General features: G+C 40.6%; 1 protein-coding gene across 7 annotated transcripts in view; it reads right to left on the reverse strand.

Annotated features, from left to right (window-relative positions):
• The window catches only part of ORC3 (origin recognition complex subunit 3), a 40501-nt gene that overhangs the window by 6895 nt on the left and 19676 nt on the right, over positions 1–13930 (reverse strand). For 4 of the 7 annotated variants that reach the window (XM_082216886.1, XM_082216890.1, XM_082216884.1 and 1 more), the window contains 7 exons: positions 13411–13544; positions 11349–11412; positions 8356–8472; positions 5558–5637; positions 4169–4302; positions 1458–1540; positions 102–199 (listed from right to left, as the gene is read on the reverse strand). In XM_082216886.1, the coding sequence (XP_082073012.1) occupies positions 102–199; positions 1458–1540; positions 4169–4302; positions 5558–5637; positions 8356–8472; positions 11349–11412; positions 13411–13544 (710 nt within the window). Of the gene's footprint in view, positions 1–30; positions 200–1457; positions 1541–4168; positions 4303–5557; positions 5638–8355; positions 8473–11348; positions 11413–13410; positions 13545–13930 lie in introns of all 7 variants that reach the window. The other 3 variants (XM_082216887.1, XM_082216885.1, XM_082216888.1) reach the window with 2 other exon arrangements.

The following is a 13930-nucleotide window of genomic DNA, read 5'->3' on the forward strand; positions in this document are numbered from 1 at the left end:
CTACCGTTGTTCGTCACAGCTGAACCGCGCCTTTGTCTACCGTTGAACTAAATTTGTTACGCAAAGTTGCATAACCAAGTCAGGAAGAAAGCAAAGCTAACCTTACAAGGCCATCTACAAAGTCAACCACTTCAAAACGAAGCATTTCAAATTTTGTTAATTTCTTAAGCTTTCTTGATTCCTTCATCTCCAGCAGGGTCTAAAGCGAAACAAAAGAGGAATTTCCAAGTAGTTATGTTGAGTAAATCACTTGGCAATGCTAATGAGGTTATTAGATTTTTTTAAAATGAAAAAGAAAAAGCTTATTATTGTGGATTTCAGTGATAAATAATAAAGAGGATTAGCTTGATGACAAAATAGTATTGTGTTCCTTAACTAGTACAGTTGCACTTTTACAAGTATTAACAACTATCATGTAAGTGAAATTTTATTGGACTAGAACTAACACAGTTTCCACAAATTCATGACCACCTGATACAGAAATTCCAGGTAATTCTTTCCTTCTAAAATTCATCAGTTGTGATTCTATTACAGCAAACAGAAAGAATAATATACTGATCTAAGCAAGCAAGTGAAGCTCTTGGGTTTTCTTAAAATCTGCTTTACACTTCAATCCTGATTTGTAGATAGATTGACCAATCAAGCTGAGCCAAAGGGCTAGCTCTCCATGGCAGATCCTCAATTACTCAGGATCTGAGGTTACTGCCAGTGCTTATGTGACTGCTACATCTTTGTAGCAAGATTTTTTCCATCAATTCCTTCCTTCCCAATGAGTATGTAGTACCACACGCTTGAACAATGGAGATTGTTTATGTTGATGGGCCTCTCTTTCACTAGGTATTTCCTTTGAATTATACCTTTCATCCAAGGAACTCAGCACATGGTTCCATGCTACTATGTCCTTACAACTAATCTGCAAAGTTGATTGGGCTGAGAAGTAGTGACTGGCCCAAGGTCAGCTATTGTGAAGCAAGAGCCATAAATTGCTGCCTCTTACTGGTATAACTTCAGATTATTCACTTTTGAAGGAAAAAAAACCGAGCCCCGGAGCACCTTGAGATTAAAACTTACCAATAATGCAAAATTCAATTAGTACCTGCACCCTGCGATATTGTGCACAAGGGAGAGGAAAACATTTGTGCCAAGCAAAACCCAACTCCTACTCTCAGCATTAATCAAATCATATTATCATCCACTTCTGCAAAAGTTGTAACATCTGGGTGTTCAGAGAATTCAGTATATTTTGACAAGAATGGGCATGGTAAAGAACAGACCCAGAAGGAAAACACTGGGTTGGGGAGGACCCTGTCCCTTCGCCACATTGGACTGTGTCAGAATTTCAAGATCACACCGTGTTGAAGCTGAAACTGCTCTCTTTATCTGGTTTGAATTCCAAAGGTGCTTAAAATACGGCCATCAGTCTAGCTAATAATATTTTCATTCCTAGGTTGCCCGACCTTTTGCAGGTGATAAAGATCTGTCTTCTTCTGAAGTTCTTGTAGTGAGGAGATTGGCTCCTCTTGACCACCATTGGCTTCTGCTATCAGAATAAGAACAGGGGGTCAGTCAGACAGAAAACTGTGTGGGTTATGTGAGCTGCTACTGCCTGTTCATGGAAGGAAGAGAAAGGTGCAAACAGTTAAGTGGAAAACAGATGACAATATGTTTTGAGAAACTTGCAATCCCCTTCTCTCCCTGCCCCCATCAATTTCCTGCATTCAAACAGGACAGCTTAAGAACTTCCTAGTCAAAGAAGAATAAGAGATAAGATGCATCAAGACTGAAATCCCTGTGCACCACTTAATCCCATATTAAATCTTATTGGGCACATTCTTGGAAACTAAACTGCTCTGTTCCATTGCCTTCCAGAGCTTTTGTTTATTGTTAAACACACACATATATACTTTTAGGAGCTGTATTCAATTAAGTCATCTGCAGAGTAGACCCACTGATATTAATGGCTGTAACTGATTTAGCTACACTAATCTCAGTGGGTCTACTCTTAGTATAACTTAGCTGGATACAACGTTTTGTGCCTCACCCCACTCCACTGCCCCTATGTAAAATATTTAGAAAGAAAAGAGGCTTATTTTCTACTGCCTCAAGCACCAAAGATTTACGGAATTAAAAGTACACAAAAATAAAGCACAGAGCTCAACTACAGCTTTCTGATTCATATTTGGATGATTTCCACCTATTCCCATTGACGGCACGCATAAGATGGTTCTCCTCAAAATCTTCACATATTCCTATATTTGCAATTCTATTCTCACATCTCTTGAGCCCTTGATTATGAGGTTTCAGCATTAAGCTCTTTAACAGATTTAAACCTCATGTTTGCCAATTGCCTAATACATGTAGTCTTCGCACAAAACTTCTATTTCTTACAAATCAAAATAATCCTCGCCTCTGTTTATGTATTTCCCTTTGATGAGCTTACAGGTGGAAAAGAGTCATTGGTTGATTTGCCCCCCCCCCCCCATTTTCTAGACTGCAAGTTGGCAGAGTGGGAAACAATGGGTGAATTTGCAGGCAAAGGAAGGGTTACGCACACCTTTTCAACTGCTGATTCTCTCTCCCAAGTTAGCATAATGAGGGAAAAGTGAGTTTGGGAGCCTCACGCTTGCCTTGTAATTAGTGCCTTGCACAATTCCCCTACATTTCTCTCAGAGTCAGAAATAAATGCTCTCATTCCCTTTCTGATCTAGCATTCATATTTCTGTCTTGTACATAGTTTGAGGTTTTATAAGCAACATGTGTTGAACTGATCAGCATCAGAAAGAAATTTGTTCACAATGAAGCCAAAGGTTATTGTATTTCTTCCAAATGCAGCGTATTAAATATCTGGGGTCTTTTTTCAGAACATTGAAAACAGCAAATAATGCTTCCAAGAATAATACATTTTAATAACAACTGCAGACTGCTAATTTTAAGCAGTCTTGCTAGCCCCTATTTATATCTTGCCTTTCCTCTGAGGAACTCAGTGGCATACATAGTTCTCCCTCAAGCCTGTGAGGTAGCTTAGGCTGAGAAAGAGTGACTGGACCAAGGTCTTTGTGAGCTTCACGGCTGGGTGAAAATTTGAACCCAGGTCTCCCAAGTCCTAATCTGACACTAACCACTTCACCACACAACTCTCATTTAAAGAAGAGCTATAAACACTTTGAGGATACTGAGGTGAACCGATTCAGTCAGCAGCTGAATTGTGGTGTGCTGACTCCAACTAAGTCATATTCCAAGGAGGCCCACTGAAAACCATGAACAGAAGTAACCTAACTCCATTGATTTCAAGGTGTCCTCTTAAAGTATTAAGAGTGGGTTGGCTACAACCTACATTGGACAGTTAGAGTAAACATTACTGAAGTTAAAGTTCTCTTTATTCAAGTTGTATCATTTAAGAAATGTATAAAATCTTTTGCTAAGGAACGGGCCAGAAATCCAAAAATAAGCCTGTATTTGGCCATTTTTGTTACTCTGGTTATCAATGTGGGTAGGCAGACAAGCAAAACCTTTGTAAATGGGCATAGGTCAAAAACCACATAAATGAAACCACTGCTTCGTAAATACCGGATTCATTTTTTTATTCAGCAACAGTAGGTGGCCAAATGCAGGGGCAGTGCAAGGCCTGAAAACTAACATTTCTCCTATTTAGTTTAAGCTGTGTACGATAAGGGCAGATCTAATTGGAGTAATGCTCAGCAAATGGCAGTCTGCCTTATCTTAACAAGCAGTGCTGGTCTGTGGTATTATCACAGGCTGTCTAGAAATCGTGTAGTACAGTAAAATAAATTAGGCTACCCCTATGAAGAAAAAGGACAATGACAATGACCTGTTGCTGCAGGTCTGCATGTTAGCTGTACACAAAAAAAAAAAAACCCACAGCCACTTTCTTATTTGCATTACTACTTCAGGAATTCATTTTCTAAAATTAAACAGGCCTGCTGCTGACTTATTTCAGAAAAGTTGGGAAGCCTACAGACTTCATGACTATCTACTTTCCTCGGCTGCTGTAACTGTGACAAACATTTCAATAATTCTTTTGTCTGCCAATAGTTTCTTCTTATAACGGTGCCCAGTATACTGAAGCTATTTTCCAAGTTTTCAGTGAGAATGGTGACTGATGCTGGGAATGGACTTTAAATTTCTAACACAAACTGGTACAAAATACCTTCAAGATTCCTAAATTGGTCCAGGTACTGCTTCAGTTTCTCTGAAGGGATTTTAAGATGTTCTGAAGGAGAGGAAGTAATAATCTCCACACATTTTTCAAGAATCACCACCAACTCATCCTTGGCCATCATCCTGAAAAAATAGCCCAACAATGTTAGTAACTTATTATAGACACAGTAAACTGCTTGAAGCATTTAGCAGAATGCCTGGCCTTTTGTCTAGCATTTTTGCAAAAGCATGGAAAACTCATAACGGTTTTCAAGCTACCAGTTTTATTGTTTAAGAATGTGGACTATTAAGAAACAAAGCTAAAACCATTTAAGTATCTGAGTTGTATTCAATGCTGCTGTTCCATTTGCTTGTGCAATAGAATTTCTTCTTCCTCTCCTGTGGAGCCTCAAAATCTGTTCCAGAGGGTGCAGATTTTGGGGGCCCACAGGGAGAGGAGAGAAAAGGAACATCCTGTTGTGAGAGTGGAATGTCATTTGTTGAGCATTGGCTATAACCCACTATTCCCTACTTGGCTAGTTACAAAACTGTGCACCAAATATGATGCAACTCTAAGAGCTCACAGATACTCTTAATAGTTCCTAGTGATTTCAAAAGTAACTACATTCAATTAACTTAATCTGGATTCCACTCTTTATAATCTACAAATCTCAAATAGTTTTATTCTAAATCTTCTCCATTCCTAAAAAATCCTTTCATTCAAACTCAAGATATTTCAACACAGCACATTCAGGGCTACTGTAAGAACATTGTGAAGATGGGAAATTACACAGAAATGTCACCAGGGATAGCTAGATACAATAAGAGCCCCGATGGGAAGGCTCACAGCAAAAACTTCTAAATCAAAACCATACCCTCAAAATCCTCACATCTATAGCTGAAAGTACGTATATACATATGCACACACCAATGACAGCCAGAGTAATGTAGTGAGAATAGTGTGTCAGGCTTGAAACAGGAAGTTCTAGGTTCAAAATCTCAGTATCTTAATCCAATTACTCATTTTTACTTGCTTCACTGGCTTGTTCACATAATAAAATGGGGGAGGGAGCCATGTTTGTTGTCCCAAAATCCTTGGAGAAAACGGGTGGGGATGAAATGTAATAGGATACAGTGAACAGAACTAAGAGCTCAATGGTTTTCCTCACAGCGTTACTAAGCATGAATGAAAAATTAGAGTTTGGCTCTGTATCCCTGCTGGCAACCCCACTATAAAGGATAGAAATGTAAATTAAAAACATCCACTTTATCAAAGAGAAACAATGCGGTCAGTTACAAAAAAGCTTCCTGTTTGGCAACATTCTTGAGTTCTTCTTGAATAGCAGATGGAGGCATTTAAAATATCGAAAACACAAGAAGAAAATGGAAAGAAGGCTACCTCACCAGCTGAATAGCTGACTCATATTCTTCTGTTTCCCACACTTTCTTTTCCAAACATGTGCAATATAACTCTCTGATCTGTTAAATAGAAGAGAACGTTTTACAAGCATGGAATAGACTAAATTTAGCATTTTAAAAAAATCTAAAACACTAAGGGCTAAGTTGTCACTGTTTTCATGAAAAGCTGGAAGTCCTCAGAACTCACTGACCTCAAATGTGGATGACTCAACACCATTCAGATCTTTAAAATGGGGTAGGGGGCACTGGTGGAGGAAGAGGTGTGCAGGGGGAGCGCCCCACCCCTGGCAGCGCGATCCTGGCAGTGTGCCATCGCGGCTGCCCCCCCCTGCGCTGGCCGCCCCGCCCCCTCAGGCAGAGCACCACGCCCCCAGGATGTGCTTCATGCCCCTGTGGGCTGCGCGCCACGCCCCAGGACGCATGTCAGCCGCGCCCCCGCCTGCTCTCTGCCCCCCAGTGCCGGAGCATGAAGCTCCACCACTGGCAGGGAGAGTGTTTGTAGCCCAAGACCCAGATTACAAAGAAAACCAATTCAGTTGAAAATGATGGTAAGGAAAAGGAAAATGATGAATATCATACCCTCAAAAATCCTGGGAGTGCAAATTAGGACATGACCTCCCTTCTGCCGCACCATTCTGCTGGCCTCCCCCCCACCCCCTGCACCATTCCGCCCCTGCCTGCCTGTGTACACCACTGCTGCTTCCCCCTCCACATCATCCCACCACACTTACACACTGCTTCCCCGCCGCATCTTGCCAACAGCAGCCCTTTACCCACCACTGCCCACTGCCCACTGCCACACACACACACACTTCCGGAAGCAGTGCCGGAGGAATAGGAGAATGCAGCACCAACAAACTTGCGTCTTTTGGTTTGGCACTCTTTTGGTTCCCAGGCGAGTGTGGCACTGGCTTTCAGAAGTACACTGGTGGCTGTGGCAGCAACGGTAGTGAGAACCAAAATGGGACTTCGGGACTGGCACCAGAAGCCAAGTGGCTTCTGTAAATCTAGGGTGTCCTGCCCCAAACAGGACACTTGTGTGATATGGGATATGCATAAATCTACACTACAGACGTAAGCTACTTTAACTGTCCCTTCGGAAATGTACCATATTTTTTGCTCTATAAGACCCACCAGACCACAAGATGCACCTAGTTTTTGGAGGAGGAAAACAAGAAAAAAAATATTCTGATTGATGTATTCTGATAAATAAAATATTCTGATTCCATAATGATTACATTATGGAACACACTCCTCGACCCATTACTGAAATTCTAAATACCATTTACCAGATTTTTCACTCTATAAGATGCACCAGACCACAAGACGCACCTAGTTTTTGGAGGAGGAAAACAAGAAAAAAAATAGTCTGCATCTCAGAAGCCAGAACAGCAAGAGGGATCGCTGTGCAGTGAAAGCAGCAACCCCTCTTGCTGTTCTGGCTTCTGGGATAGCTGCACAGCCTGCATGCGCTCCATAGGACGCACACACATTTCCCCTTACTTTTTAGGAGGGAAAAAGTGAGTTATAGAGCAAAAAATACGGTATCTTTTATTATTTCCTAGCCCTTTAACTAGAGTGCAGTTTCAGTAATAATAATAATAATAATAATAATAATAATAATAATAATAATAATAATTTACAGTGGTACCTCGCAAGACGAATGCCTCGGAAGATGAAAAACTCGCAAGACGAAAGAGTTTTTCGTTTTTTGAGTTGCTTCGCAAGACGAATTTCCCTATGAGCTTGCTTCGCAAGACAAAAACGTCTTGCAAGTTTGTTTCCTTTTTCTTAAAACCGCTTGAAGAGGTGCAGTTGCGATTGACCGTGCTTCGCAAGACGAAAAATTCGCAAGATGAAAAAACTCGCAGAATTAATTTCGTCTTGCGAGGCACCACTGTATTATTTATACCCTGCCCATCTGGCTGGGTTTCCTCAGCCACTCTGGGCGGCTTCCAACAAAATATTAAAATACAATAGTCTGTTAAACATTAAAAGCTTCCGTAAACAGGGCTGCCTCCAGATGTCTTCTAACAGTCTGGTAGTTGTTTTTCTCTTTGACATCTGGTGGGAGGGCGTTCCACAGGACAGGTGCCACTACTGAGAAGGCTCTCTGCCTGGTTCCCTGTAACTTGGCTTCTCGCAGCGAGGGAACTGCCAGAAGGCCCTCAGTGCTGGACCTCAATGTCCAGGCAGAACGATGGGGGTGGAGATGCTCCTTCAAGTACTGTACTGACTTCCAGAAGGATGCCAAAGCAATTAGATGGCTCCAAATCTTTGATCCTCCAGAGCTACGCAGAACAGAACTCCATGAACTGAACGCTTTCCTGCATGGGTAATGATTTTTGCTAAATCTCCTCTCTCTGAAAATCTGCTTGAGACACTTGGGAGATCATCCTGAACAGTTTAGGAGGTAGCTCTGGGGGACAGGAGATAGGAAAAAGATAAGCAGAAGTCACCTCTTCCTCCCACCATGTAAGCATCCGGTTCACAGAGGACTCTCTGCAGGTCCAACTGCAGCCTTTCCATTTGTGGCCAGCAGGTTAAGATGCAACCCAATACAACTAGGCCTAAAAACCTAAGTGTTTGCTTCAGAGTCAAGAAGACACTGAGATGGATGTACATGCATGGATATTGGGTGATACTAACAGTAAAAAGAAAGAAAAATGAACTCAATAGTGCTTGGGCTCTATTGCAGATAGTGAAGCAGCAGGGCTGCAAAATGAATTCAAACTCCTCAAGATGTGAAAACATGAAGCAGAAAAGATTTGTACGTACTTGTTTGCCTAATGGGTACTTGGGAAGAGAAGATGTGAAAGCATGAAGACAACACAGAATTGGAAAATAATTTTCATGGTAAGTATGTAGGTCTTGCAGCAATTCTTGTGTTGTTTCCTAAATTGATAAAGGAAAATGTCTGATTAGCCTACTACTTGCTACAGCAAGTCCAACTGTACAAGTTATAGCACAATTTGATACATGTCTACTCAAAGTTCAATGAAATTTACTCCCAGGTAAGTGTGTATAGGGTTACAGTCTTAGGAGTTGTGCTGGAATGCCAATAACTTTTTTAAAAAAAGTTTCTTGTCCTCAAGAAAATAATCTTGAAAATGTCCACCCACCCTATTGCTGATTGGATCAAAGTAAGATAAAGTTTTGTTCCCTAAGGCTGAAAAGAAAAGACCATAATCTACATTTAAACACAGTCTCAGGATAACATTTTCAATCTACTAAAAAACAACAAAAAACAACAACAACCCCAAAACCCCCACCTTACAAACTGTTTTTACTTCTGATGCGTGCCTTTTTATTCTGATAACGGTTTATAAAAATTAACTTGTTGCACAGAAAGGGTTGGGGGAGAAAGCTGGCTGATATGGACCACCATCACAAATATTTTGCATATTCAATACCAAATTAATTTAAAATAATGATTCTGTAGTGACAAATCAGGAAAAGGCTGCTTTAAATACCTATGAAGAAGAGACACACAAAGTAGAAAGAACTGTTATTTATATTCCGCAAATGGAGTAGAATGAACTCTATTCATACGTGCTAGCTAGCTTATAATGAACAAATAATAGTAACCATCTGTAACAGAAGTAAAGCTACTTTGCAGGCAGGAGAAAGACTGGCTCTAGGGTGAAAGTGAGAGGTGCTTCCTAGACCAATCCCTGGGCAATCTTTCTTCAAAGAATCTGCCTCCTAGTGGATGTAAAGGAGTACACCCACAATATCCAGGGCAGTGGGTGGCAACTATCAGAGAGAAAGCAATGACCTTTTCTATTCTCCCCATTTTACTACTCTTATTTTACACCAGTTTGGTATAGAGGTGAATAACAGACTCTCTTCCCTTAAAAGAAATCCACTACTGTGGCAGAAAATAAAAAGTCTTCAATAAAGCAACTACTTCTTAAACAGTGAATCTTCAAAATTATATGATAAGCAACTTAAACTTTTAATGGTTTGGATCAAGACTTAACTATACCTAGGAGCAGACCCATTGAAATCAATGTGTCTTAAATTAGTTGTGATTAAAGATCTCCTGTAGGAAGTTCATTTGTGTTTGAGATTGCCTTGCAACTCCAACAAGCTGTGCCCCTGTGTGTCTGAAGCTCAAACTTCTTATCTCTTGGCTAAAATGAATCTCATTGTTCTTCCTATAAAAGCCAACAAATAAAACTGTGTGTGTATGTAGTCAAACACTTAATGCCTGCCTTTATACAGGGAATAGCAGACTACATAAATTTTTGGCAAAGACTGAAAACTTAGTGCCATAACAAAGCCCGACAAATTTTCTTATAATTTACAGATGGAAGAAGTCAGTATTTTGAGAAGTTAGTCCATTTGTTCTATTCTGGAAGAATTATTTGATCTGAGATTATATCTTCCTATCACACAAAATTTACTTTAGAGATCTTCAGCCCCTTACAGATATACAGAGGAAATCCATTTGTGTGCCAGTTCTGCTAAATTTATTGGATGCATCTGACAGATAATTTTGTGCTATGGCCTTCTATTTGATGGTATTGGGTTGTTTTTGGCAGGTTTTTCTATTAAGTTCAACTGTTGTTATAACTTTGAAATAAAGTTTGACAATTCCCAAAGGAGGAAGATTTAATTTCAGTTTTATGAAAGCCTTATCTAAGCTGGAAAGATGCAGCACTGAATCACTGGTGCTTTCACTGCCCTTGTTTGCCACTCTGTCTCTCATTTGATGAATGATTTCTAGCAGATAAAGATGACTTGAGGAGGGTTATCTTCCAAAGAAAATCTTTCACTTCCAAGACAAACAGAGCAGCATTTTAATGCACATCAGGTATAAATCTTTCTGGACATTCTGCATTATATCGTATAAAAAACTGGAACTCAGTTGACTTTTCTAAGACTCATGAATTTCTGTATATAAACATCTGAAGCTGTAATTCATGCCGTACTCAACAGTAAGCCTCACTAAACTGTATGGGATTGACTTCTGAATACATAAAAGTAGCACAGTGCTGCTGGAAGGATATAATCCTATGCATGCTCAGGTCGAAGAGACAAGCCGTACTTAGTGAATGGGCTGGTTACACATAACACATGAAAATATGGGTTTGGCTCACATTATCAAATGTGTAATATGAAAGACTTCAATGGAATGTAATTCTGCAACATCCGGGGGCTTTATATCAGGGCTGGGGACCAAACACAACCCTCTAGGTTTCTCCATATCCTCACTGGCCCTGCTTTTCACCCTCCTTGAGTGTTTCTGCACAGCTGGAAGGTGTCCTCAAACTCCAATGCTTCTTCTTACTTGGCCAGGTGGAGGATAAAAAGGGTGTGCGTGTGTGCCCACGCACATGTGTGTAGAAACTTGTCTACTGTACCAAAGTAACATTCACATTCCTTGCTCTGCCTACTTTTGCCTCTTACCACCATGCAGTTCTCCACTGAGACAGGTTCCCCATTCCTGCTTTACACAGAAATGCATGTTATCCAAAAGATTTGTCATGCATTTTGTTGACCGCCTGTTCATCAAACCCTGAACAATCACCAGATTCTAGGGAAAACCTTTGCATGTCCAACTACATGTGAAGAGGCCCCTCTCCCTACAAACATACCTGCTGTATGCATGGATGCTGCAGGAGGGCTTAGATGGAGCAAGCAGTGCTGGGAGCAGGGCTGCTCCTTGGTCCCACTGCTCACCCTATGCTGTTTAGCACAGTAGGAAAGAATGCTTGAACTCAGGGGTTTAAAAGCTTAAGGGGGTTTTTCAGCCTACATTTTACCTTTAAACATTCATCATCAGTCAGCAGAACTGTCTGCTTGTTTGATACTTGGTTTTCAACAAACCTGAAGAGAAAAGAAAAGCGTGCTTCAAAAAAGGAAAAGCCAAACCAAACCATACAATATAATTTCTTTCATTTTTTTAAGGAAGTGACTTCATTACAGTATTTTGGAACCTTGGGAATCTACCAGTTTATACTAGATGAGCTGTTGTTGTTGTCCCATCTGGAATACGCATGTTCTAAATTATAATAATAATAATAATGATGAAGAAGAAGGATATTACATATTATCTTCCTAAACATAAGAGAAACTAACTATGGCTTGGATCTAGACTTTGCACTTGCTGGTGTAAGGGGTGGAAAAACTACCTTCTGCAAATTCTCCCTTCTCTCTTGTACCCTACAAAAATCTGCTCCATAGAGTTGGGGGATCCTCTGGAATAGTGTTGGAGATGGAGAGGGGGACTGCAGGTGGAGAGGAGACCATCAAAGTCGTATAGTTAAACTACAGAGTTTGCTCTCACAAGAGGCAGCAATGGTCACCAACTTGGATGGCTTTAAAAAAGGAATAAACAAACTCATCGAGGATAAAGGCTCTCAGTGGCTACTAGCCATGATGGCTATGCTCTGCCTCCATAGTCAGTGGCAGTATGCTTTTGGATACCAGTTGCTGGAAACCAAAGAAGGTCTTATTTGCAGGCTTCCCGTAGGCATCTGGTTGGCCACTGGGACAACAAAATGTTGGACTTAAGTGGGCCATTGGCCTGATGCGGTAGGCTTTTCTTACGTTCTTATCCCTCCCGCTTTCCACTATGGCATTTCCCAGCTACAGTGAGGGGGGAAAGTATTTGATCCGCTGCTAAATTTGCCTGCTTGCCCTCTGACGAAGAAATGACCAGTCCATAATTTTAATGGTAGGTTTATTGTAGCGGTGAGAGACAGAATAACAACAGGGAAAACCCCAGAAACCCAGAAGACAGAATTATAATGAGTGAAATAAGTATTTGATCCCTTTGCAAAAGATGACTTAGCACTTGGTGGCAAAACCCTTGCTGGCAATTATAGAGGTCAGAAGTTTCTTGTAGGTGGCCACCAGGTTTGCACACATCTCAGGAGGTATTTTGTCCCACTCCTCTTTGCAGATCCTCTCCAAGTCAGTAAGATTACGAGGCTGATGTGTAGCTACTCGAACCTTCAGCTCCCTCCACAGATTTTCGATGGGATTAAGGTCTGTAGACTGGCTAGGCTACTCCTGGACCTTAATTGTTGTTATTCTGTCTCTCATAGCTACAATAAACCTACCATTAAAATTATGAACTGGTCATTTCTTCGTCAGAGGGCAAACGGGCAAATTTAGCAGAGGATGAAATACTTTCCCCCCTCACTGTAGATCAAAAGCCTTTTATGGACAGAAGGAGCTGTTTCATTCAAAAAAGTTGAGATCTGGATCTAACACAGTACTTTCCAGGCTATGTGTACCAGGTGGCAAATCAGACAGGCAGACAGATAGTACTCGGGGGGCGGGGGATATATCCATGTGCAATTTTGTGTTCACTTAATTCATTTCAAGCAGAATTTCCATTAGAATTCCATTCATTTAGAATCTCTTAGATAAAGGTCTGGATGGTTAATAGCAACAACAGGAAGCTCAGTCTTGGAAATGAAGTAAAAAAAAATGGAGCTAAAGCAAGTTGATAGAGGGAAAGGCACAGGAAGATCAATTTTTTGACTATCAGAAATCCTGCTAAAGGTATGCTGCTATCAAGGAAAGTTGATTTTCAGTTTAAAATGGAGCCTGCACATTCAGCACAGCAAGTGGCTACAGCAAAAATGGCAAAAGTACACTCTAGCTGCAAACACACTTTGTCTCCCATGCATGCATAGATCCATTGGAATATGGTCATTTTCAAGACCAGGTTCTAGAGTCCTCTCTGCACAGCATGCATGCAGTCTCATATGAAATTACACACAACTATACGAGCCATATATAATCACATGTGAAAGGCTAAACTTGAAAAGAAATTCACTTAAAGGCAGACAGTGATTTATTTTCATCTTTTACCTTCTAAAAGACGGCAGTCTTCGAATGTTTTCACACTGACTGTGTGATAATGTTTCTGTTCTCTTCCTAGCTTCCTGGAGCTCACAGCACAGCACACTAAGTGGGTGGGAATAACAATGCTCCAAAAGAGAGAGCTGCAGGCAACAAGGTAATCACAGTGCATATCGATGCTGAGATTTCAAAATTTTATTTTTCAAAATATGAGAACTATTGTTAGCAATTGGAAAAATATATCTATTTTGTTAAATAATTAGCATCAAGCTGAAACCATGTGCAATGCATTTTTAAAAATATGGCAGTAAATCAGGTTACAGAAATCACTTGCTTCCCTAAAAGGCAAAAGAATAATTATCCACCGAGACCAATAATCAACCACTTTGCTTTTTTCATTCCACCCTGCTCTGCAACCGCAACCAACACCACTGCTGCTCAGTATTATATACTCTGAACAAATAGCAATTATGCCAATTGTAGAGTACATTTTCAAAATGCAACCAGATGGATTAGTTATGAAACCAGC

Source organism: Podarcis vaucheri (assembly GCF_965113315.1).
Source record: "Podarcis vaucheri genome assembly, chromosome: 3".
Taxonomy (NCBI): Eukaryota; Metazoa; Chordata; class Lepidosauria; order Squamata; family Lacertidae; genus Podarcis; species Podarcis vaucheri.